Source organism: Aethalodelphis obliquidens, unplaced genomic scaffold, assembly GCF_003676395.1.
Source record: "Aethalodelphis obliquidens isolate GAN/ISIS:26980383/991018 unplaced genomic scaffold, ASM367639v1 scaffold37, whole genome shotgun sequence".
In the NCBI taxonomy this organism is placed as follows: Eukaryota; Metazoa; Chordata; class Mammalia; order Artiodactyla; family Delphinidae; genus Aethalodelphis; species Aethalodelphis obliquidens.
The window spans coordinates 17,203,685-17,231,264 of record NW_020837981.1 but is presented as its reverse complement, the minus strand read 5'-3'; the positions used below and the strand labels follow the sequence as shown (position 1 = coordinate 17,231,264).

General features: G+C 39.1%; 1 protein-coding gene across 2 annotated transcripts in view; it reads right to left on the bottom strand.

The window, feature by feature from the left end:
* Window positions 1-27,580, bottom strand: part of CTNNA3 (catenin alpha 3) — a 1,595,169-nt gene that overhangs the window by 723,042 nt on the left and 844,547 nt on the right. For both annotated transcript variants that reach the window (XM_027130128.1, XM_027130127.1), the window contains exon 8: window positions 13,811-13,891. In XM_027130128.1, coding sequence (XP_026985929.1) covers window positions 13,811-13,891 — 81 coding nt within the window. The remainder of the gene's footprint in view (window positions 1-13,810; window positions 13,892-27,580) is intronic.

Sequence of the window (27,580 nt, the reverse complement as noted above, 5' to 3'; positions counted from 1 at the left end):
GTAAGTTAGGAGTTGCGCTGGGAAATGCAAGTTGTGTTAGTTCCACGTACATGAGAGAGAAGTAGAAGAAATCTCTCAGAAGGGGAGCTGTTGCCAATGACCATCCCTCCCCTTTATCCTTTTCTTCCTTCATTTGTAGCCAGAACATATAGAAGGGAGGCTAAGAGGAGATTTACACTAGAGATATGTGGCTGAAAGCCAGCATACATATGGGAGGTAATTCAAGCCAAGGAGGTGAAGAGAATCATATAGAGGAAGATGCACAGTGAGATGTCCAAGAATAAAATCTTAAAAAATATTACCACTTATGGTAGTCGTGCAGATGGAGAGTAGGACCTAAAGAGAGGCTGAGATGATGGCCAAGAAACAAAGAGAGGAAATGACCCAACAGCTGAAAGGGAAACTTTCAAATAAACCTCTGTATCAATGCTCTTCAAATGAACTTATCCTACCAAACACAATTATAACACCCACATTATGGATGTGTTGAATCTTCTTTAGTGTGTATTTGATTTCATTCAATTCAACAAGCATTTCTGAACACCATTTCCTTACATTTCTACCAAGAGCTAGGTATTGTGATAAATGTCAGGTTGGAAACACATGATCCCTTATAATCCTCCAGAATCACAAGTATCTAGTGTGACTGGAATGTGGTGGTAGAGAAAAGATTGAAATAGAGTCTCATTAGGCACAATGGAAATAATGAAAGGTATTTCAGGCAAAAGAACAAAATTCAGACAAAAAGATTAAAAGATGACAGAAGGAAATGGCCAGAAATCGGTGACTTGTGTTAGACATGAGTGATACGCTTAAGAGATAGCAAACCATCAGCAGGCACGGAAATATCCTTCCCTTTGAAAGCATCTTCAACCCATGCAAACAAACAGCACGATTAATGCAAACAGCCCACAGTTTTCTCACAAGATTCTCTCTCTTACTGATTCCTGATCATTTACCATCACGTTCATAGCTATGATTATAGGCTACATTAGAGGCCTTTGGTACTTTACATCTCATCCACTGGACCAGTCTCTGATTTCAAGTGTTGCTGGGGGGTGGGGACAGTTCCACGTCCTCCAAAGACATCCCACCTCGAGTGCATTCCATGCTTCTTTTTGTTATTCTTTCGCAGGGCCTGCTCCAAGTCTCTATGAGATTCTCAGCTCAAGCACAAAGAGCCTCAAAGTTCTAGAGAGTCAATACTACTGGGAGCAACCCTCAACCAATGGGTACGGGAGCTACTGGATAAAATTCCCAGCTTCCATCTATTGGTCAGACAATTCTGGGAGGCATTCTGTCACTTCTCAGAGGTCCTTAAGCAACTGTTGCCTATAGTGATGCCCTCAATCGCGTATCCTTTCCTCCTTCCCTGCCTGTTCTCTTATGCTTGATATTCTTTTACACTTGCTTCTTGGAAGTGCCTCTCAAATAAATAACCTGAATAAAGGCCCCAGTCTCAGGATCTGCTTTCAGGAGAATCCAATATAAACACATTTATCCGGTGTTAGTGCTGTTTGTTCGCGTAGCAAGTAATAGACTCTGATGTCTTACATAAACTACCCATTGGTGATCACACTCTGCCACTTCTGCTTTGCACACCACTGGGTTTAATTCTGCTATCTCCTGTATTATGGCTGACCATGAAAGAGGAAATATTATGAGATCAGACCACAAATGAACATAGGGACAAAATATGGAAGAGCCCGAATGCCATGCTAAGTAATTTCCTTTATATGTTCTGACATATTCATATGGAATTTTTTTCATTTCAATTGTACATTACCACTGATGAAAGTGGTTTGGGATCTCAGATAAAATATTTCTCTACACTGGAATTCCAAAAGTGACGGCTGTATGTGCAAACTGTAAGAAAGACCTGCCCACCCTCTAACACCCACCAAATAAGGGAATAGAAAAAATGAAACTGTGTGTGAAAGAGGAATGAAAAGAAGAGAAAGTGTTTTAGAAAAGAATCACCCTCAGGGAAGTATAAAACTTATATTTGTGTATTATTAATGCCATTTTAATTTTAAGTCACAGAGCAAAATATGACTTTCAAAACTCAATTAACTAATAGGAACTAAATCACCTAATAATTAATTCAGCATATACCTACTGTGTCAATTTAATGAGATGTGCATCTTATGGATACTTAATATTATTTGATGACAAGAATGAGGAGAAGGAGGAACAAGAACCTAAACACATTTTTCTGAGTGTGGCACCGGTACTACCAACATGGAAAAGAGATGAGTACAGAAATTCAGCAACTCAGCAGCTAAAGAATCAATCAAATTGTTGTGTTTCTTTTTTTGTTTTCACCAGAATCCTATTTTATTTGACATACCTTAAGTCTTTATTATGGCCTTTATGAAATAGACAATTATTTCTCAATATATATAAAAATTTTAACCTGCCTTTAGTGAAATCAAATATGTTTCACTCTGCATAATTCAGTAGAAATGGAATACATTTGATTGTTTTAATTTTCTAATGAAGTAAAGAAGGTTTAACATCTTCCTTATTAAGAATTTTAATATGCGTGCAGTTCTCAAATAAATGAGAAAAGAGATTAAAGGAACAAGAAAATTGAAATTCTAAAAACATGTAAAATAAATAATAAGGAAGAAAAAAATTTATAATAGTAAAATCAGTGTATTACACACTAGAAGTTCTGAAAGTGAATAGGTCATTATTCCTGGCCCCTGGCATAGTGGTTACAAATTTGGGCTGGGTTTAGATGGATGGACCTGTGCTGAAACCTTGGCTCTACCAGTTAGCTGGGTAATGTTCAGTAAATTGACTCACCTGAGAGGTTCAGATAGTCATACTATGGCATTATTTCTTGCTCTGGGGATAAAAATCAATAATGTAAGGACTACAGTGGGTAGAAAGCATTTGCTAAATGAGAGATGTTGTCATAACTATCATTTTAAGGACTTAAAATCCAGTGTGAAGAAAAATCCACTAGAGAAGAAAAAGACAAGCAGTATATGATTACTGCTGAAGACAAGCAGTATATGATTGCTGCTATAATACAACTACCAATGCTGTAAGTGTTCTAGGAAGAAAAATAATAATTCCAGCTGATAAAAATGACAGAAGTTTCATGGGAGAAATAGCATTTATGTTAGTCTTGAACTTCCTCAGTCACTTAGGGGTTGGGTAGGGAGAGTAAGGGAAATAGGAAAGGCACCACATTGAACAAGCCATATATACAAAGATGCATGTGTATCTGGAGGTGAGTATGGAAGTGGTGGGAAATCTGGTGAATAGCAAGTAGACTCTAGCCAGAGAACAGGTTAGTGTGCTGCTGTGAAGCAGGAAGAACTGAGGAAGAAAGTGAAAGGAGAAGGAATGTTAAGAATTATGAGGACTGAGAGGAGACCTTCAAGATGGCAGAGGAGTAAGACGTGGAGATCACCTTCCTCCATCTACATGTGGAACAACTCCTACAGAACACCTACTGAACGCTGGCAGAAGACCTCAGACTTCCCAAAAGGCAAGAAACTCCCCACCTACCTGGGTAGGGCAAAAGAAAAAACAGAGACAAAAGAATAGGGACGGGAGCTTCCGGGAAGATGGTGGAAGAGTAAGACGCGAAGATCACCTTCCTCACCACAGATACACCAGAAATACATGCACACGTGGAACAACTCCTACAGAACACCTACTGAACGCTGGCAGAAGACCTCAGACCTCCCAAAAGGCAAGAAACCCCCCCCCCCCACGTACGTGGGTAGGACAAAACAAAAAAGAATAAACAGGGACAAAAGTATAGGGAGGGGACCGGCACCAGTGGGATGGAGCTGTGAAGGAGGAAAAGTTTCCACACACTAGGAAGCCCCTTCGCGGGCGGAGACTGCGGGTGGCGGAGGGGGAAGCTTCGGAGCCGCGGAGGAGAGCACAGCAACAGGGGTGCAGAGGGAAAAGTGGGGAGAGATTCCCGCAAGAGGATCGGGGCCGACCGGCACTCACCAGCCTGAGGCTTGTCTGCTCACCAGCCAGGGTGGGTGGGGCTGGGAGCTGAGGCTCGGGCTTCTGAGTGCCGGGAGAGGACTGGGGCGGGCAGAGTGAACACAGCCTGCAGGGGGTTAGTGCGCCACAGGCTAGCCGGGAGGGAGTCCAGGGAAAAGTCTGGACCTGCCGAAGAGGCAAGAGACTTTTTCTTCCCTCTTTGTTTCGTGGTGCGCGAAAAGAGGGGATTAACAGTGCTGCTTAAAGGATCTGCAGAGACGGGCGCGAGCCGCGGCTAAAAGCACGCACCACAGAGACGGGCATGAGTCACTAAGGCTGCTGCTGCCGCCACCAAGAAGCATGTGTGCGAGCACAGGTCACTGTCCACACCCCGCTTCCGGGGAGCCTGTGCAGCCCGCCACTGCCAGGGTCCCGGGATCCAGGGGCAATTTACCCCAGAGAACGCACGGTGCGCCTCAGGCTGGTGCTGGTCTCTGCCGACGCAGGCTCGCCCCGCACTACGTGCCCCTCCCTCCCCCCCGGCCTGAGTGAGCCAGAGCCCCCGAATCAGCGGCTCCTTTAACCTCGTCCTGTCTGAGCGAAGGACAGACACTCTCCTGCGACCTACACGCAGAGGCGGGGCTAAATCCAAAGCTGAGCCCCTGGGAGCTGTGAGAACAAAGAAGAGAAAGGGAAATCTCTCCCAGCAGCCTCAGAAGCAGCGCATTAAAGCTCCACAATCAACTTGATGTACCCTGCATCTGTGGAATACCTCAATAGACAACGAATCATCCCAAATTGAGGGGTTGGACTTTGAGAGCAAGATTTATAATTTTTTCCCCTTTTCCTCTTTTTGTGAGTGTGTATGTGTATGCTTCTGTGTGAGATTTTGTCTGTATAGTTTTGCTTCCACCATTTCTCCTATCCATTTATTTTTTAAAGATTTTTTTTCTTTTTTCTTATTTTTTTATTTTAATAGCTTTATTATATTTTATCTTACTTTATTTTATTTTACTTTATCTGCTTTCTTTCTTTTTTTCCTTCCCTCCTTCCTTCTTTCCTCCCTCCCTTCTTTCTTTCTTTCTTTCTACTTCTACTAATTCATTCTTTCTACTTTTTCTCCCTTTTATTCTGAGCTGTGTGGATGAAAGGCTGTTGGTGCTCCAGCCAGGAGTCAGGGCTGTGTGTCTGAGGTGGGAGAGCCAACTTCAGGACACTGGTCCACAAGAGACCTCCCAGCTCCACATAATATCAAACGGCGAAAATCTCCCAGAGATCTCCATCTCAACACCAGCACCCAGCTTCAATCAACGACCAGCAAGCTACAGTGCTGGACATCCTATGCCAAACAACTAGCAAGACAGGAACACAACCCCAACCATTAGCAAAGAGGCTGCCTAAAATCACAGTAAAGACACAGACACCCCAAAACACACCACCAGACGTGGACCTGCCCACCAGAAAGACAAGATCCAGCCTCATCCACCACAACATAGGCACTAGTCCCCTCCACCAGGAAGCCTACACAAACCACTGAACCAACCTTAGCCACTGGGGACAGACACAAACAACAACAGGAACTACGAACCTGCAGCCTGCAAAAAGGAGACCCCAAACACAGTAAGAGAAGCAAAATTAGAAGACAGAAAAACACACAGCAGATGAAGGAGCAAGATGAAAACCCACCAGACCTAACAAATGAAGAGGAAATAGGCAGTCTACCTGAAAAAGAATTCAGAATAATGATAGTAAAGATGATCCAAAATCTTGGAAATAGAATAAATACAAGAAACATTTATCAAGGACCTAGAAGAACTAAAGATGAAACAAACAATGATGAACAACACAATAAATGAAATGAAAAATACTCTAGATGGGATCAATAGCAGAATAACTGAGGCAGAAGAATGGATAAGTGACATGGAAGATAAAATAGTGGAAACAACTACTGCAGAGCAGAATAAAGAAAAAAAAAATGAACTGAGGACAGTCTCAGAGACCTCTGGGACAACATTAAATGCACCAACATTCGAATTATAGGGGTTCCAGAAGAAGAAGAGAAAAAGAAAGGGACTGAGAAAATATTTCAAGAGATTATAGTTGAAAACTTCCCTACTATGGGAAAGGAAATAGTTAATCAAGTCCTGGAAGCACAGAGAGTCCCATACAGGATAAATCCAAGGACAAATACGCCAAGACACATATTAATCAAACTGTCAAAAATTAAATACAAAGAAAGCATATTAAAAGCAGCAAGGGAAAAACAACAAATAACACACAAGGGAATCCCCATAAGGTTAACAGCTGATCTTTCAGCAGAAACTCTGCAAGCCAGAAGGGAGTGGCAGTACATATTTAAAGTGATGAAGGAGAAAAACCTGCAACTAAGATTACTCTACCCAGCAAGGATCTCATTCAGATTTGATGGAGAAATTAAAACCTTTACAGACAAGCAAAAGCTGAGAGAGTTCAGCACCACCAAACCATCTTTACAACAACTGCTAAAGGAACTTCTCTAGGCAAGAAACACACAAGAAGGAAAAGACCTACAATAACGAACCCAAAACAACTACAAAAATGGGAATAGGAACATACATATCGATAATTACCTTAAATGTAAATGGACTAAATGCTCCCACCAAAAGACACAGATTAACTGAATGGATACAAAAACAAGACCCATATATTTGCTGTCTACAAGAGACCCACTTCAGACCTAGAGACACATACAGACTGAAAGTAATGGGATGGAAAAAGGTATTTCATGCAAATGGAAACCAAAAGAAAGCTGGAGTAGCAATTCTCATATCAGACTAAATAGACTTTAAAATAAAGAATATTTGAAGAGACAAAGAAGGACACTACATAATGATCAAGGGATCGATCCAAGAAGAAGATATAACAATTGTAAATACTTATGAACCCAACATAGGAGCACCTCAATACATCAGGCAAATACTAACAGCCATAAAAGGGAAAACTGACAGTAACACATTCATAGTAGGGGACTTTAACACCCCACTTTCACCAATGGACAGATCATCCAAAATGAAAATAAATAAGGAAACACAAGCTTTAAATGATACATTAAACAAGATGGACTTAATTGATATTTATAGGACATTCCATCCAAAAACAACAGAACACACATTTTTCTCAAGTGCTCATGGAACATTCTCCAGGATAGATCATATTTTGGGTCACAAATCAAGCCGTGGTAAATTTAAGAAAACTGAAATTGTATCAAGTATCTTTTCTGACCACAACACTGAGACTAGATATCAATTACAGGAAAAGACCTGTAAAAAATACAAACACATGGAGGCTAAACATACACTACTTAATAACTAAGTGATCACTGAAGAAATCAAAGAGGAAATAAAAAAATACCTAGAAACAATTGACAATGGAGACACGACAACCGAAAATCTACGGCATGCAGCAAAAGCAGTTCTAAGAGGGAAGTTTATAGCAACACAATCCTACCTTAAGAAACAGGAAACATCTCGAACAAACAACCTAACCTTGCACCTAAAGCAATTAGAGAAAGAAGAACAAAGAAACCTCACAGTGAGCTGAAGGAAAGAAATCATAAAAATCAGATCAGAAATAAATGAAAAAGAAATGAAGGAAATGATAGCAAAGATCAATAAAACTAAAAGCTGGTTCTATGAGATGATAAACAAAATTGATAAACCATTAGCCAGACCCATCAAGAAAAAAAGGGAGATGATTCAAATCAATAGAATTAGAAATGAAAAAGGAGAAGTAACAACTGACACTGCAGAAATACAAAAGATCATGAGAGATTACTACAAGCAACTCTATGCCAATAAAATGGACAACCTGGAAGAATGGACAAATTCTTAGAAATGCACAATCTGCCAAGACTGAACCAGGAAGAAATAGAAAATATGAACAGACCAATCACAACCACTGAAATTGAAACTGTGATTAAAAATCTTCCAACAAACAAAAGCCCAGGAACAGATGGCTTCACAGGCAAATCCTATCAAACATTTAGAGAAGGGCTTCCCTGGTGGCACAGTGGTTGAGAGTCCACCTGCCAATGCAGGGGACACGGGTTCCTGCCCTGGTCTGGGAAGATCCCACAGGCCGCAGAGCGGCTGGGCCCGTGAGCCATGGCCTCTAAGCCTGCACGTCCGGAGCCTGTGCTCCGCAACGGGAGAGGCCACAACAGTGAGAGGCCCGTGTACCGGAAAAAAAAAAAAATCATTTAGAGAAGAGCTAACACCTATCCTTCTCAAACTCTTCCAAAATATAGCAGAGGGAGGAACACTCCCAAACTCATTCTATGAGGCCACCATCACCCTGATACCAAAACCAGACAAAGATGTCACAAAGAAAACTACAGGCCAATATCACTGATGAACATAGATGCATAAATCCTCAACAAAATACTAGCAAACAGAATCCAACAGCACATTAAAAGGATCATACACCATGATCAAGTGGGGTTTATCCCAGGAATGCAAGGATTCTTTACACAAATCACTAAATGTGATAAACCATATTAACAAACTGAAGGAGAAAAACCATATGATCATCTCAATAGATGCAGAAAAGCTTTTGACTGAATTCAACACCCATTTATGATAAAAACCCTCCAGAAAATAGGCATAGAGAGAACATACCTCAACATAATAAAAGCCATATGTGACAAACCCACAGCCAACTTCATTCTCAATGGTGAAAAACTGAAACCATTTCCATTAAGATCAGGAACAAGACAAGGTTGTCCACTGTCACCACTATCATTCAACATAGTTTTGGAAGTTTTAGTCACAGCAATCAGAGAAGAAAACGAAAGGAATCCAAATTGGAAAAGAAGAAGTAAAGCTGTCACTGTTTGCAGATGACATGATACTATACACAGAGAATCCTAAAAATGCTACCAGAAAACTACTAGAGCTAATCAATGAATTTGGTAAAGTAACAGGATACAAAATTAATGCACAGCAATCTCTTGCATTCCTATACACTAATGATGAAAAATCAGAAAGAGAAATTAAGGAAACACTCCCATTTACCTTTGCAACAAAAAGAATAAAATACCTAGGAATAAACCTACCTATTGAGACAAAAGACCTGTATGCAGAAAACTATAAGACACTGATGAAAGACATGAAAGATGATACACACAGATGGAGAGCTATACCATGCTCTTGGATTGGAAGAATAAATATTGTGAAAATGACTATGCTACCCAAAGCAATCTACAGATTCAATGCAATCCCTATCAAACTACCAATGGCATTTTTCACAGAACTAGGACAAAAAAATTTCACAATTTGTATTGAAACACAAAAGATCCCAAATAGCCAAAGCAACCTTGAGAAAGAAATATGGAGCTGGAGGAATCAGGCTCCCTGACTTCAGAGTATACTACAAAGCTACAGTAATCAAGGCAGTATGGTACTGGCACAGAAACAGAAATATAGATCAATGGAACAGCATAGGAAGCCCAGAGATAAACCCACACACAGATGGTCACCTTATTTTTGATAAAGGAGGCAAGAGTAAAGAATGGAGAAAAGACAGCCTCTTCAATAAGTGGTGCTAGGAAAACTGGACAGCTACATGTAAAAGAATGAAATTAGAACACTCCCTAACATCATTCACAAAAGTAAACTCAAAATGGATTAAAGACCTAATTGTAAGGCCAGACACTATCAAACTCTTAGAGGAAAACATAAGAAGAACACTCTATGACATAAATCACAGCAAGATCCTTTCTGACCCACCTCCCAGAGAAATGGAAATAAAAACAGATATAATATAAACAAATGGGACCTAATGAAACTTAAAAGCTTTTGCAGAGCAAAGGAAATCATAAACAAGACAAAAAGACAACCCTCAGAATGGGAGAAAACATTTGCAAATGAAGCAACTGACAAAGGATTAATCTTCAAAATTTAGAAGCAGCTCATGCAGCTCAATATTAAAAAAACAAATAACCCAATCCAAAACTGGGCAGAAGACCTAAATAAACATTTCTCCAAAAAAGATATACAGATTGCCAACAAACACATGAAAGGATGTTCAACGTCACTAATCATTAGAGAAATGCAATGCAAAACAACAATGAGGTATCACTTCACACCAGTCAGAATGGCCATCATAAAAAATCTACAAACAATAAATGCTGGAGAGTGTGTGGAGAAAAGGGAATCCTCTTGCACTGTTGGTGGGAATGTAAATTGATACAGCCACGGTGGAGAACAGTACGGAGGTTCCTTTAAAACTACAAATAGAACTACCATATGACCCAGCAATCCCACTCCTGGGCATATACCCTGAGAAAACCATAATTCAAAAAGAGTCATGTACCGCAATGCTCACTGCAGCTGTATTTACAATAGCCAGGACGTGGAAGCAACCTAAGTGTCCATCGACAGATGAATGGATAAAGAAGATGTGGCACATATATACAATGGAATCTAACTCAGCCATAAAAAGAAACGAAATTGAGTTATTTGTAGCGAGGTGGAGGGACCCAGAACCTGTCAGACAGAGTGAAGTCAGTCAGAAAGAGAAAAACAAATACCATATGCTTACACATATATATGGAATCTAAAAAAAGTTCTGAAGAACCTAGGGGTAGAACAGGAATAAAGACTCAGACGTAGAGAATGGACTTGAGGACACGGGGAGGGGGAAGGGTAAGCTGGGACGAACTGCGAGAGTGGCATGGACTTATATATACTACCAAATGTAAATAGCTAGTGGGAAGCAGCCACATAGAACAGGGAGATCAGCTCTGTGCTTTGTAAGCACCTAGAGGGGTGGGATAGGGAGGGTGGGAGGGAGACGCAAGAGGGAGGAGATATCGGGATATATGTATATGTGTAACTGATTCACTTTGTTATAAAGCAGAAACTAAGACACCATCGTAAAGCAATTATATCCAATAAAGATGTTAAAAAAATAAAATAAATAAAGTGTATAGCAAAACTAAAAAAGAAGAAAAAAATTATGAGGATTAAGTTGGTGCCAAATTATAGAAATTCTGAAACACAATGCCAAGGACTTTTGTCTTCGCTCTCTAGTGCAACAAGCAATGAAATCAGAGCAAGAAAAGACAAATTGTTTATTTGAAATAAAAAAACAGTAAATCACCTGTAGGACATTCATGTTATTACCCCAAAATGTATAATTTGCTTTTTCCCAGCTATGTTTAAGAAATCTATCTCATTCCTCACAGATGAAGTCCATTGATTCTCTGAGCTAAAATGTTTCTGTGCTGCCAATGGACAGGCCATGGGTAAGCAAAGGAATTAAGATGAATGAGCAGGGAGACAGGCTTTGTTTGCTTGGTTTTCTCCTACTAAAAACAAGCAAACAAACACAGATCTAGAACAAGAAAAGAACATTAAATTTTCCAATGAAAAACACTGTAAGGAAAGGGACTTTCTCCTTCCTCTGTAAAAAGTACAGTATATACAGGATGCTTAAAACAGACTGCTTAATAAATTTTGCAAGAAGAGGTGGAGATGACTCATGTTGTTTAAACTAGTTTGTATTATTGCCACAAGCATAAACATCAGGATGGAAAATTAAGTTCTTGGGAAGGCAAGTGAGGATACTGAGAACAAATCAGAGCAACTACCTCAACTCACACTGAAGACCATGGATGTCTCCAAAGACAGCTCCTAACAAGCCCATCTTCCCATATACACATGCCACTCTTCCCATAAGAGATAGTGCTTTTACTTCCTCCTGTTGACCTGGAGCAGGCTTTGTAGTATGCTGATCTATAGAATGCAGAGGCAAAAGCATCCTAGTGACTTTGGAGCTCAGGCACTAAGAAAGCCTGTCAACTTCCATCTCTCCTTTCTTGGAGCCTTGAACCAATGTGTAAGAAATCCAGGCTCCCCTGACAGAGAGAAAAGCCACATGAATGGGGGCCTTAGGGGATTAGGCACCACGTGGCGAGAGAGAAAAAGAAGAACTGAGGCCTCAAATACTAAGCCCTGAACCCAGACACCATTTGAACTACCACTACCTACGAGACCACAAGTGAAAATACTACAGAAATGGACTCCCTAACAGCCCCACCTGCACCCCAGCCAACCTATGGAATCATGAAACAGTAAAATGGTTGCTATTGTTTATAGTGGTTTGTTAAGCAGCAGTACTTAACCAAAAAAATGAAGATGTGACCTGTGAAACCACAGGGAATTTTCATAACTCTGGAACACAGTAGTTCTCTAGCAGCTAGAAACATCCTCTTACTACGAAGAAAAGTATTAGTAACCCCCTTGCTGTTTCTCTGTCTCACTGATGATGTAAGGTGGAAATCAGAGTAGGATTGCAAGATGAAATACAAGATTCTTGGTTAAACTTGAATTTCAGATCAACGCAACTATATTTTATACGTAATTATGTTCCCATGCAATATTTGTTAATCTGAAATTCAAATTTAACTGGTCATCCTGTACTTTGATTTGCTAAATCTGGTAATCCTACCCACAAAGGATTGCTTTATTTTAACTTTTTTTAAAGAAAAATAATTATTCCAAAAGCTTTGGAGGTCTAAATGTACATCAGGTCTTTGTGCATAACTTTGTTGAAGGGAATCTAGAGGGATGAGACCAGAATGAAAGACACAGTTGTTAACAGCTCATAGTAACAACTTTTCCAAGTCCTGGGAGGAGCAGATGGGGTAGAAATACTGAAGAAGGTAGAGAATGAAAGTAGTACAACTAACAGGGAGGACAGTCCTGAGGGTGAGAGTTCCTCAAGTGGGTGTAGGTTATGAGTGGATGTAGGTTCAGTCCCCTTCCTCCTTAGGTGGGTCACCTCACTACACTAACCTGCTTTCTCATCTGCATCATAAGACAGGTTGTGCTAAGATCCTTCCAACTCTTACATTCCATGATTTTAAGTGCTGACAGTAGAAACAGAATTCCCATTAAGGCCATAAAGTTGAGAAATTGGAATTTTCCCAGCCTTCAAAATTGTGCTTTCACACAGCTCATATTACCTGGCTGGGGATCCCTATTTATTCCACTTCCAAATCTACTTCTGAATTAAAAGATTGCTCAGGCCATTTTACTAAATCTTCCCGTTAAACTACAATAATATATTGCATTAATAGTTTATGGTTGAAAAGTTTTTGCCCCACTTTTATGTGTTGATAGTGACCAACTTAAAGCCGTACATGAAAAAGAACTCCGGTTATTAAAATAGTGGAAAGGAATGGAAAGCAAAGGTCTTTGAAAATAGCTAAATCTTCATATTTCTGGAGGAAAACATTTCAACTTGTGGCATAACACTAGACTTCTAAATTATTTAATGAAATCCTTTCTAATCCTATGTTCCTGATGACCTAATGTTAAAAGTAGCCTTAACTTAAACAGAAACTAATTTTTGAAGCATCCTGGCAAGAGTTAGAAGGGGAAATTGGTAGGGTCTCTGAATTGCTAGCTGTTTGCTCTAAGCATCTGGATAATAAACTCAGTTTTTAATGTAATAGAATCAATTTACCAACATTCTCTAAAAATTTACTACGTACCAGGCACTCAGAGGCATTTCAGCCCTATCGTGTATTATTAATTCCATTTTATAGGTTCAGAGAGGCTCAGAAAGGTGCAATCTGTTCCTGAGGTCACACAGATGATGATGGCAGGGCCAGCATTTAAATGTAACTCTGCCTAATATTAAGTCCCTTTCTTCTATCTCACGTTTGCCACAAAAACAGCTGAGGTACGTAAATGTGGGAAGTATATATTTATTGTTCTTGTTTTGTGTTCTAAATTAATTTAAAAAGAAGAAAAAAAGGTTCCTTTTGCTTGGTGTTTGTCTCCACGTTTCTCTCCTCACTCACCTGTCTGCGAAGGTCTCTTGTCTTCTTGCACATGTTTTCTATTGCAATATTCAAGGTATTACTCCTTTCCTTTTTTCCAGTCTGCAAGGGAGAAAAAAAAAGTGGCATAACCAATGGTATCAAATTACTCTTCATCACTTAGCAATTTGCTTTCTAAATTTCCTGAAAATAACAGCTTGAAAATTCAAGAATAGGTCTCAAAACTGCTATGATATTGCATATGATTCATGAGTACTTCGCTTAAGAGTAAGTCAAATGCTGATTAAAGTTCACATTATTTTCTTCTTTAAGCTTTTGTAATATTTATGATATAGTGCTGGGCTGCATTCAGTATGGCAGTAGGCAGAGCATTATCTCCAAGAAACCCTGATCTTCACTCTTCACAAGTCGACTCTTTAACCACTAAGCATGCAATTAGCTTAAAAGCATTAGATGCCCAATTTGTCAACTTCCGTGGGAGTTTCTGAAGTCATTTTCATGGTGTATTGTGTAAGTTATGCAGAGCCATATTGGAGCTTTGCTAACACTAAATAAAATATGCAGTGCAAATTCATACAATTTGCAAAAGTTGACCACAATTTTAGCTGACAATATTCCAAGAACAAATTGTTTCAAGTAAAAACTGGACGCTGTTTTTGGCTCTTTGAGATAATTTGTGCAACACCTTTAAGCAGAACAGTTCTCTCTGTTATATCCTTAACCTAAATCTTTAGGCTATTAATCACACTGAGAGTCACCTTGGTTGGTATTTTCTACATATTACTTTTGCGGGAGACAACTGGATTGAATCTAATCATACTTTTTCAGTGATACCTTATATAAAAGAGATTGAAAAAAATCATTATGTGATTCACCTCCAGGAATATTGCTACCATTTAAAATAATAAACTGAAAGAGCTCTTTAGAGGAGAACTTGAAAATCAGGAAGGCAAGTTTTAAGCAGCTGATACCTGAGGGAGTTTATAGCATGGACTCTGTGAAGCATGGACATTGAAACAAAGTATAGACCATTAGGCAGCATGCCATACACTACTCCCAATGGCTAAACTCACACATAAATCCATACCTTCGAGTGGAAAGACTCCTTTATAAGAAATTCAAGACCATCTATTCTCTATCCTAATCTACGTTTTTAGTCCTATCTTCTGCCACCTCTTCTCAAGTACCGTCCTTTACAGTAACAATATTTCTATACATTTCTATCTCTTCTCCCAAGTTCTTACATAGAATGTACCTTTGACTACAGCAAGTGTCTCCCAAAATAACTCCCTATTAAAATCCTACCTGTTTCTCAATGGTTTCCATGCAGAGTTATCCCCAACAACTCTGCTCAAAAGTAAACCCTCACCTCTCCTTTTCCAATAGCATTTTGAAAATTTCCTAAAATGCTCATTTAGTTTCGTACATGCTCATCACCTTTACGATATTGTTAAAATCTTGATGTTGGCAAGTATATCTTAATTTTTTTTATTCCTGAAAGTAACATGTATAGAACTTATTAAATAGTGTTGACTAGTTTATAAGTGAACAACTTGATTCAAAACACAACATAGTTTTACTAAGAACCTACTAGATTCTGGAAGAGATTTTAGCATCTGCTCAAGGCACAGCTAAATCATCTATTAGCTGAGGTGGTTGGTACCCACCTAAACTTCAGTTAGACCTAGTTTTTCTCAGCAGTAGCATTAATAATATTTATGATTGGAAAGTCACCATCATCTGAGCCCATTCTGTACACGGCAAGATGTGTGGCATCCAGGGACCCCTGTCTACTAAATTCCAATAACAATGCCCAGGCACTATGAGAGACAAAAATTGATCCCATGCATCTCCAGATACCTCCTAAGGGGAAACACAGTAGAGGGCTATTAAGTCCTTTACCAAATTTTCTTTTTGAGAGTGAGTGTGCAACGTGTGCATGATGGAGACTGTGTCTAGTGAAGGAAGTGGGGAGAAGAGGAAGGGAGTAATAGGAAAGAGAAATAAAATTCTGAATGTCATAGTAATAAAACAATGGTAGCAATTACTTGGATTGCCACCGATACACAACGGGCTGTACGACAGGTTCTCATTTTACCTAAAGAATCTATCCCTTATTCTCCAGTTTAAGGCACTGGTAGCTCTTGGTTTTCTCTTTCCACTTCACAAAAGCAGAGATAGTTCAAAGGAGGCAGGAGTAGGACAGACAAAAAGACACTTCCCACCCCCAACACACACAAAGCATCAGGAATAATATGAAAGACTTCTGTTGCGTTGGTCGTAAAAACTCAATAGTTTCTGTGATGTGATTCATCAAACAACTAAAAGATGTCAACCTTCGCAGAGCTAACAGCAATGGCACAGAAAACTTTAATAAAGGATGACAGGGGGTGACAGCATGAAGAAATTAAATAAGGACTATAAAGATGATTTCCTAATTTCTACACAGAGCTTCACCCTAGTTTAAAAGGTTTCATTGGGTCAAAGACATTTTGTTCTCCAGGTAATAAAAGAAAGTCACTATCATTTCAAGAAGTATAGTTTTCCCTTCTCTCTTCCCTGCCTCTCCGCTTCCCTTCCCCACCTTTCTTTTTTTTTCACCCCCAGAGTTTCACTGGGTCCTTGCTCTATTTATCCAGATGTATTTGGCTCAGGCAAGCCATTTTATGCCTTTTTATTGCTTTCGCATGGCATAAAAATAAATAAAGCAAGGAGAAATAGCCCCATCCTGCTTAAAAGCCCTCATTACTTCTGTTTTCAAAGCCTTAACAAATCATCAAGCAATGAGCTAGAACTGAAGGTGAATTCTGTGTGCTGAGGTAGGGGACAAAAAGGGCAGGATATTAAAACATAACCACAGATAACAGTCAGACCCTGCCTACATTTGCTCAGAAGAGAAGATGCTCCTCAAAGGAAGTCTTAACAGAAGCCATCATTAGGTCAGCATAGCCCTGCTAATGGAAAAGGTACCACTTACAGTAAAGGGCGGGGGCAAAAAAACTCAGAAAACACGGTACAGATCAGCACTGCATAGGGAAAGCAATCACATTCTTCATCAGTAAATAAACTGCCAGGAAGGCTATATTGAAAAGAACAGTTCTGAGTACAGACTTCATTCAATGAAATCTCATTAAAATTATTATTGAATATTATAAAAACTGTCCCAATGTGATCTAGACTTATAATCTCAACTATGAGTCTTTCCATGAATTCTGCCTCACCATTGCTCCCATATAACTATCACAGTTAACGGCACTCTCTCATGTGGTTCCCTAAAGCTGCCCACACGTTTGGAAAAAGTCACTTTATAAATAAACTCTTCTTGAGTTATCTGAATTTGAGTGTTCCATCTGTTTCCTGCTGGGACCCTGCTGGATAACTTTCTAATACTGGGCTGTCCAATATGATAGCTACTGGTCATATGTGGCTATTCAAATTTAAATGTAAATTAATTAAAATTAAATAGCATTAAAAATTCAATTCCTCAGTTTCTTAATTTAAAGTGAGCAATAGCCACGTGTGTCTAGTGGCTACTATACTGTACAGCACAGATACAGAATACTTATCTCAGAAAGATGGATTAAACAGCACTGTTCTAAAACAATCTTTGTTTATTCAAATGTATAATGAGTTCCTACTTTTACATAAGTCACCTTTTATTTGAGAATAAAATAATGAGCAAGAAAAAAACAAAATCCCAACCCTCAAGATGTTTAGTAAAGAAAATCGAGATCTAATTCTGTCCCTTTTTTGTTCTGAAAATCTTCACTCTATTCCCATTGCTAATGGAATTAAGAACAAACTCTTGATCATAGTGTTCAAGGCCCCACAGGATCTACCCCCATATTTACTCATCAAACATTAATGAGATACCTTAATGGATCTTTTATTTTTTAGGCTATACAATCAGGACTTGGGAACTCACAACAGGTGAGTGACAGACAGATCTTTATTTCAAACACATCAGTCTGGCTGGAGTCTGCACAATGTATTTGAGGAGATTAAGAACAGAGACATGCCAGAGAGTTAGACAGTTCCAGCAACAGCCCACAGGAGAGATGAAAAGTGTGAAAATTCATGCAATGGCAGTCATGAAACCAAGCAGGACCCTGTGGGGCTCCTGGGCACAGAAGCTTTTCTGTGTCCCCTGTTTCTTGTTTGTAGGGAATAGATTCCAGCCTCCGTGAGCTGCCCTGATTTCCCAAGGGCAGATTCAAACAGTTGCTAATCAGGGAAGGGATGTGATGCGGAGACAGGGAGGTGCGATCAAGAAACAACAGTGCAGCCTTGGGGCAGGGCCCTGGTTCCCTCTCAAGGGATACACATAACATCTTTCAGCTCTTCTGCAGAACTAAAATCCCTACCAAAGGGAAGATGTTCCACAGAGAAGGTCACAGTTTGATAACCTAGAGAAACTTGTCAGGAGACCACCTGAGGCCAGATTAAAGGAACCAGAGAAGCTCGTTAGGAGACCATGTGAGGCCAGATTAAAGGAGTGCAGGCCCTACACACACCCTGATGCTTAGCAGCAACTCTGCCCTTGGACCATTGCTATAAACCTCCTCACCAAATCCCTCCGGGTTGGGACACATGGTTTTGAGAGGCACGAGCCCACTGTGGCCCCCTTTGCCTGGCCAAGCAATAAAGCTATTCTTTTCTACTCCACCCAAAACTCTGTCTCCAAGATTAGATTCAGCACTGGTGCCCAGAGGCTGAGTTTTCAGCGTCAGTCAGGATGAAGATGATAGACTTAAGGACTCTGAATGAGTAATCTGGGTAGGATGACACTGACAGATGCTGGCAGGTGAAGAAGAGAGAACAATCTCTCTCACTAGACTTTACAGTCCTTGATGGAGAGAAACTTTGCACGTGTAATTTATCCCTCATAGCGTCTAGCACAGTGCTTTGCACATAGTAGGAGCTCATAAGTTATTTGTTGAATAAATAGAGGACAGAAAGATTGGATAATCTTTGGCAAATCTTTGGCAAATCTCATAACATTTCTAGACCTTATTTTTCACACCCATAAAATGAAGATTTGCCCCAAATTGTTCCCATATTTCTAACTCATATTCTATGAAAGGGCCATGTTCTCTTTTAAAAATTATAGAATAATCTGTTACTTTTATTGTACAATATCTTGCATAAACAGCTGTTAAAAATGTGTTGGAAACATTCATGCATAATATAAATCTGCGTTGGTACAAATAAAAGAAGACTTTTGAACTAGGAAGGCCACGATGCTGACCTTACAAAAACTAGGAAGTCTCAAACACTAAGGGATGAGGTTTAAAGCAAATGAAAATTTAACTAATTCACAGTCAAAACAAAATGTTATCAGGGCAGAGAGGAGCTCTGTATGGAGTTTAAAAAGCAAGAAAAAAAAGTTTTTGTTGTTATTTTGTTATGTTTTCTTTTTGTTTTTTAAATGTGTGCCACTTTATTCAACCTTTTAAAGTGACACAGTTCCCTTTAAATGGGAAATCTTTATTTCATGGTAAATATGAATTATGATGCCCTTGAATTAGTTCCTCTCTACAGAAATAGCTTTAAAAATATTTTATGTTTAACACACAGCAGAGGCACAGATTCTAGTCCACATTTTTCGGGCATGAAAGACATACAAATAGACGAACATAAATGAAAAATGAATTATCTTCTAGACTGCCACTGTACTGAGTGGCATGTCAGGAAAACTTCTTAACATGGTACCCTAAAAAATCTTTCTGAATCAAGGTTTGTGCTATGAAAGTGAAATTAAAATAAACAAAAAATTAACTCTGAGATTTGAAATAAGGTTTTTAAAAATCAGTTTATAAGAACAGAATGACTTAGCTAACAAGGGAAATAGGTTGAAGATTTCAAGTGTCTTGAACCTTCATATCTTTTGGGAAAGTACAATGCCACCCCAAGTAGCTGCCTGCTGGGATGGAACCGGAAGTCAGTGAGTGGGAACCAACTTTGTCCAATGTCTGCCACAGCTAAGTATTTTACATGTATCTCCTCAAATGCCATTCGCCGTAACTCTTCACACATTTGCGCATGAAGACACTGAAGCTCAGTAAGTTTAAATACTTACCCCAGGAGGAAACATAGTAAGTGGTAGGATCAAACTGAACTGAGTCTAGTCTCATACTTTACCTACCATACTTGAATGAACAGTAACTTAAACCCAAATTAATGTTTTATGTAAGTTTATATCTTAAAAATAATGAGCAGAGTAGCATAGAAGTTTGTGGAGTCAGTTAAAGTTGTTTGAATCTGTGGCTTGATGGCTTTGTGTCCTTGGACAATTAATCTCTCAAAGTTTTAGTTTCCTTACCAATAAAATGAAGATAATATAGCAATTATATCATAGGGTTACTGTAAGGAATAAAGAGATGAAGGATGTACAAGTTACAGCAAACAGTAAGGGCTCAAGACATGTCAGCAGTTATTACTGTGCTTGTCAAGAATGGCACCATTGTTACTAACACTTGCATTTCCTCAACTACACCAGCCAGCTGATTTCCCTATGCTTTTCAAAACACTAAACCTTTATCTTGGAATGCCCTAATCAGTTCTCTTTCAACAGGAAATTTCTTAATTCATAACTCAAATTCAGTCCAAGCACCTCAGTCATCTTTTCTGACTCTCTTCAATCTAAACTGCACAATAAAAAAAATAAGACATAAAAATAAAAACCCCTCTCATCTATTTTTCCACTAATTTCTCCACATATTTTAATTATAGTACCTGTGAAACTTCTTGTCATCTTTTATTTACACTCTGACTCATCTTTTAAATTGCCAAGTCTGTAATCTTAGTATCAGCGTTTGGCACTCAGGTAATGGCTGTGGATGAAATACATAGATGGAAAAATGGTTAACCACATTTTTATTATAGTAAATAATAATCAAATACTTTTATTAATAAAAATTATTATTTATCTTTTTTAGAAAGTAATTAACAATCATCCTGTTAGCTGTCAAATATTTTATTCAATCAGTGTTTTTGTTCAAAGACTATTACCATTACTCCTTACAAGAAAGTACAACATAAACTTGGTGTGAGGATGAAACTAATATGTGGATCAGAAAATGGGAGTTTTGAAATAAGCAACCTGTGTGACCTTAACTAAGTGGAACCCCTCTCTTGTCCTTATTCTTCGCATCTGTAAAAGAAGGCCGTGAGGGGCTTCCCTGGTGGCGCAGTGGTTGAGAATGTGCCTGCTAATGCAGGGGACACGGGTTTGAGCCCTGGTCTGAGAGGATCCCACATGCCGCGGAGCAACTAGGCCCGTGAGCCACAACTACTGAGCCTGTGAGTCTGGAGCCTGTGCTCTGCAACAAGAGAGGCCGCGATAGAGGCCTGCACACCGCGATGAAGAGTGGCCCCCACTTGGCACAACTAGAGAAAGCCCTTGCACAGAAACGAAGATGCAACACAGCAAAAATAAATAAATTAATTAATTTAAAAAAATAATAAAAGAAGGCCATGAGACTAAATGATCTCCAGAGTCCCTCCCAGCTCTTGGAACAAGAGGTGCTAGAGTTCTCTGTTGATACATAGTCTAGTAAGTGTCTAGTCAAGCACTGAGAACATGACACTGCAGCCTGGTGCATGTGTTCTCAGACCAGAGATGCCTATGCCAGATCCCATGATTTCAACAGATATACCCCAAGCATGACAGAAACATCTGTGGGCTTGCACTGCAATAACATCCAAATTGTTTTACTGGTGATGTTCCTCACCTCCTTTAAATCTCAGAGATGGATATAAACCATGGCCTTCTCCTTTAACCATGTTGCCATGGAAAATCAGTCACACATACGTGCAAGTGCAGAGGCAAAGATCCACTCCGATAACCAACAGGTAACTTTGAAAGTGACTGGAAGAGTCAGGAGTAACCTGATACTTTTTTTTTTCGGAAAATCACTGGCCCTTTCACTCACCAGTTCTCACTTCAAGCTGTTTTGTGATAACTTGTCTCAATACCCGCCTCCCATTTTTCCTCTCTTGCTGCTAGTGTTTATTGTCCTCCACTCAAGCCCAGCAAACTCTGGAACTGACACTGTTCTTAATAAAAAGAAATTGAAAAGATAGAGTTTATTAATTTCAGTGATTCAGCATTCACCTAAATTTGCTGTGACCCCTGCTCGAATGGGTTTCAGATCTTGCCAGCTCCTAGGTCAGTGACTATTCCTATAAATCACACTACGGTTACTATTAAATAAAAGGAGTATGTTCAAAATTGAAGGTTTTACTTAGGTTCAGAGTAGAATCCAAGGATATTGTATACATTAAAGGTACCTAAATGCATGTCTCAGGTTCATGCAGTGAAAATACAAAATACAGATAATCAAGGTATGTAACCATATTTCCATCTTTTATGTTAATTTTTTTGTCATTTTTTTAATAAAGTGATGGCTTGGTTATTTAATGGTAACATAACATTTTTATTTGACATAGCAAAATAACAGAAAACCTTCTGCCAGTCTCACAGGTTGTGTATGTGCATGTGTTTTGTTTCTGTTTAAATAAATATAAAGCTTTGCGAATTAATGGTTTAAAAAATGAAATAAGAAATCTGCCTAATCTCACAATCAAAATTGACTAAATCAGTTAGTGGTGCTGCTGATGTATAAACAGATTGAAATAATTTGTGCTTTTGAAACTGAACCTATTTTCTCAGCTTGTTCAGGACTTTTTAGCAATTGCGTTGCATTTAAATCAATTGCATTGATTTAAAAATAGCATTTGTGTTAAACTGCTTTTAAAAGTTGGTATAATAGTGGAATCAGATAAGATATTCTTCAAATCTTAGTTCCAAGACTTATTAACAAGGTGACCAAATACCAGCTATGTAAGCTAAGCTTCAGTCTCCTCATCTATAGAGTAAGGATGACAATACTTGCTGTAGGGGTTGTTGTGAGAATTAAATGAGATAATGTACATAAAACATGTAGGGCCATAACTGCCTTATAACTGACATTTAATAAATTATATTTATTATTAGCAATAAAAATAATTGTCTGTTAGATCACTGAGGGTTAAGGGCATAAACCATTTTATTCACTGGTATATTTCCAGTGCTTGGCCATAATAGATGCTCAGTGTTTATTGATCTGAATGAATAAAAAAATGATTGAACTGATGAATGAATTAACATATGAAACATGATAGAGATCTATCTGAAAAAGATTTGCCTATTTTCATCTAAAAGACTGTAGATCTTGTTACACAGCTCATGGACCCCTTGAAAATAGTATAATCTTCAGGACAGTCAATGTAGACAAAATATAGATATCTAGGCCAAAGTTCACAAATCATCTAATTTCAGTTAATGGTTAAACTGTGTATTATGTCTTTACTGACATTTAAATTTCCAAAATCCCTTTATTGAGTCATTGTCAGAGGTTGCTACCATATTTCAGAAGGAGATATGGCTCATTCTAGACATCCTTTTGATTTTGTGATGCCTGACCCAACACCAGCTTCATGACAGTGCCTATCCATGAAGAAAACAACTATGATGTTAAGTAAGAGTGGCTGTAAGAAAGTGGAAGAATGCAATATTTTGTGTTGTCAATTATACCTTGAGTTCTTATGGCAAAAGTTTTTTTTTTTTTTTTTTGTGGTACGGGGGCCTCTCACTGTTGCGGAGCACAGGCTCCGGACGCGCAGGCTCAGCGACCATGGCTCAACGGGCCCAGCCACTCCGCGGCACGCGGGATCGTCCCGGACCGGGGCACGAACCCGTGTCCCCTGCATCAGTAGGCGGACTCTCAACCACTGAGCCACCAGGGAAGCCCGGTAAAACTTTTTTTTATGACATTCAAAACCACTACCAGAGTCTAATATGCAATGATACGGCATTGTACACACAGTCCAAATAAATTATTTTCCTTTTTTTTTTTTTTTTTTGCGGTACACGGGCCTGTCACTGCTGTGGCCTCTCCCGTTGCGGAGCACAGGCTCCGGACGCGCAGGCTCAGCGGCCATGGCCCACGGGCCCAGCCGCTCGGCGGCATGTGGGATCCTCCCGGACCGGGGCACGAACCCGCATCCCCTGCATCGGCAGGCGGACTCTCAACCACTGCGCCACCAGGGAAGCCCCCTATTTTCTATCTTTTAAACAGAACCACTGTTCTCTAGTAATTTTTCTGTCTCTACAATGCTTTGGGAGGTAGAGTATTAGAACAATACTGACCTCATTAAAATTTTATCGTCTGTCATTCCCACAGTTTTTTAAGTGTAATTCCCACTCCTTTTGTTTCCTAAGCCAGGTTTTCATAGTTTAATTATACTCAATATGTCAAACTTCAGCCAACAGTGAGCTTTACAGTGTTTGAGTTACAGTCTAATTTTTTCTATCGCCCATACATACGAAATCTAGACCACACTGATTTCCACCATTTTGATTACTGTTTTCACTTTCACCATCAATTGTAATGTGTCTTTCAGACATGTTTATTTTTAACACTATAAAATCAGAGTACAATGGATTTATTTTTTATTGATTAAAGTAAATACTTTCTATCATTGCTGTCTTCAATTAGCACTTTCAAGGCTCATAATTCAAAGAGTTTCAGATTCTGCAGCATGGAGGAAAGTTAAAGACAGGTTCCACTTAGAAGAAACTTAGCCTATAAAATTCTTTTTCTTTAAAATTAATTTTAGCAGGTAATAATTTTCTTCACAATTAAAATTTCCTTATAAATAAAAGATAATAGGCATATTCTTTTATATCAAGTCTGCTTAGCCTATTGAAAAGGTATTATTTTTTATGAAATTTGATTTGTGCATATATCTTTAACAGAAAAAAGTCTCGTAAACAAGATCTAATTTATGTGCAGTCAGAATAACTATTGATCCATGTGGTGTAATTTGAAAGGCACCAATGGCGACTGCTTGAAAATATTCTGTCCCTCCCATGTACCCACTCCCAGACCCTACCGGGTATATGGAATTTTCCATTCCTCTCTATTACATTTAAAATATACATACGGCATTTCACACTGAGGTACCAGACCAAGATAATGATTTTCAAAAGAAATAATTAACCTCACATATATAACGAAGGTATAAAGGTCAAAATGTGTGGAGACTGAGGAAGATTTTTAGGAGAGGATTTTTAGGGACAAAGCTAATCTGAGATTCCCATCCTCCCCCTACATCCTCATTCACACAAGTCTAAAAGGGACCGTTTGGAAAGTGTAATATGAGTCCCTGGCAGCTGAGATTCAGTGGGCAAATGTCAACTCTCTCCTGAGAGATCTACCTGCTAAGAGGTGGCTGGCTAGTTGCTGATGAATAGACAGAAGAGGTGACTGAATTCTAATGTGTGAACATTTTCTGTGGTCCAGATGTGACCCTCTTGCCAAAGAAAGCTGGTCTGGGGTCAACTTGGTTTTTGTTCAAGATCATTTCCTCCATCAGTAAATAAAGCTAAGTTATATCAATGACTGGATTTAAGAATAAGTAGGCAGTTGCAGGAGAAGTATCACTCACATCAAGTGAATTGCAGGTGAAATGGGGACCTTCCAGGAACTCGTGAAATCACTGGTGCCAGATTTTTATCCATTTGCCCCTCCAGATCCACTCACTACCGTTTTGCATCACCCTCTAAGCCCAGATTTTATAAGGATGTTCCCTTGTTCCCTGGCTTCAGGTGGGTTTGGTCAGTAGGAGGCACAGGAAGATGAGAGGAGAGTAAGGTTGGGGTATTTATTTTCTGGTTGCTATTCTGCGGGGTTGCTATAAGCTGACTGTGTTTGTCTCCTGAAGACACAGCTTCTGTCAGGCAGCCTTCTTCATACACAGCTGGGGAAGACTCCTTCACAGCTGTATCTGGAATGAGTTTTTCTCTCTGTTTCTCTGCCTTCTCACTCCTCCATGGCAGAAGGTAAATTCTCAGGGAAGTGCTGAACAGCCTTAGTTTAGAGAAAAAAGGAATAGGAAGTCCTTTTATGAGCAAGCCCAGTCCCTTGTCTAGTTTTGTTAGTTCTAGTTTTCCTGGAAGGGAGGAGGGGCAAGTGACAGGCCACAGCAAAAGCACAAAAGTAGGCAGGCACTAGTGGCAAAAGATATTCTCATTCTCAATCTAATCAGCAACATTTAAAATGAAATGAAATATCATTTGGCCAATGGCATGTGTAATAGATACTTGTGCTACCACGTCTTCTCAAATATGCAGATTTAGTGAGTGATTCCTCTGCAGACTACCAAGGCACAGAGATTTCAAGGTCCTTCAGTAAGCTTTAATTAATGTTATCAAACAGAGCCTAGAAGATGCCCGCATATCTGAGAGGCAAAACTAGATACTGTATATTCTAAAGGGAAGCTATAAAATAGCGGTTACTGCCGCTATCTTACCATCTCTTCAGGAGATTTATACATCACTCTTCATCTTAAGTTTGCAAGGCAAAACTAGGTAACACCTTGGCTTCATTATTATTTAGCCCTGAACAAAACTCAGTAAATTTAACTTAATAAATGATATCATCTATTTTGGTTCAGGGGGTGTTCAGAGTCTTAAATGTTAGGTTTTTATTTATTTAATGACCACTGCTCTCTTTCCCAAGGGTCAACTTTCCTCCTCACTGAGACTGTGCAAACTGGCCTACCCAGTAGTAGAGACGGACATCTGGGGAGTCATAAACCAGGCCTCTCTGAGCTGGGGTGATTTGGACGCAGTGTGATATATCAGTTCCAGACGTCAGGGAAGACTGATATAGCAGTGCAAATCTCCCGATGAAGCACAGCTGACTTGCAGGAGATTGCTGTGATGATAATCGCCAGAACAAACCATAAATTCTGGACGCAGAATTAGGAATGGCCTGTAAACAGCAAATAATGGGTGTCTAAATTGAAAATGAAGCTATCTGTTGCCTGTAATATTTCTTGCAGTGTGGCTTAGGGAGCCAGTAATGTTCGAGACAGGCATGATGTTTCTCAATGTCTCCCATTAGAAAGCCAAGCATATTAACTCCTCCTTCCATCAACCTCAGGAAACGGAACTAAATGAACTAGCTAGAAATCATGGGGCATAAAATACAGATTTAACACTATGCAGCAAGAACATTACAGGTTAACAAAAAATACAGAGGAGCACAAGTATTGCATTTAAAAAACCACCGTAGCAAGCACTAAAGGAAAGAGCTTAAATAATTTACCTGGGTCACTCTCTCACACACACTTATATAATAAAAAAATGAATAAAACTTGACTTTCCTGCACCTGATTGTAAGGAGATGTCAGTCAACTTAGTGTGAATCTTGATTACGTAACAATTTTAAAGATATGGAAGATAACTCGAGGATAACTACAGATACATACTGTTGAAACTGGGCTATGACTTGAAGGATATTTTTGCCACTTTATTAAATAGGTAAGAATCATGTAATAAGCACATTTTTAGTTCAGTGGGATAATTTATAAATAATAAGTATGTTACTTGTTACAAGTATGTGAAAAAAACTTCTTCCACCATTTTATAAATAAAACACCATTTTTGCTCTATTTAAATGCTTTGTTCTTATGACAACAAACTAAAGCCAAGATTTATAGGTTAGTGGCTTCTCAATTCATGAAAATTTACTGTTACTCCTGCTCAATCAATATAAGCATACAAGCCATTTAACCAAGATTTTAAGTTTTTTATACTGAACTTATGGAAGAATAAAAATTCTTGTGGATTCTTGGTACTGAAACGAAATAGAATGTTTCCTGTATTGATCTAAGCTCATAAGATGCATGAAGCAGTTCACCATGAATGTGGGGTGGGGGTAGACTGGTGCTGTTCAAGAT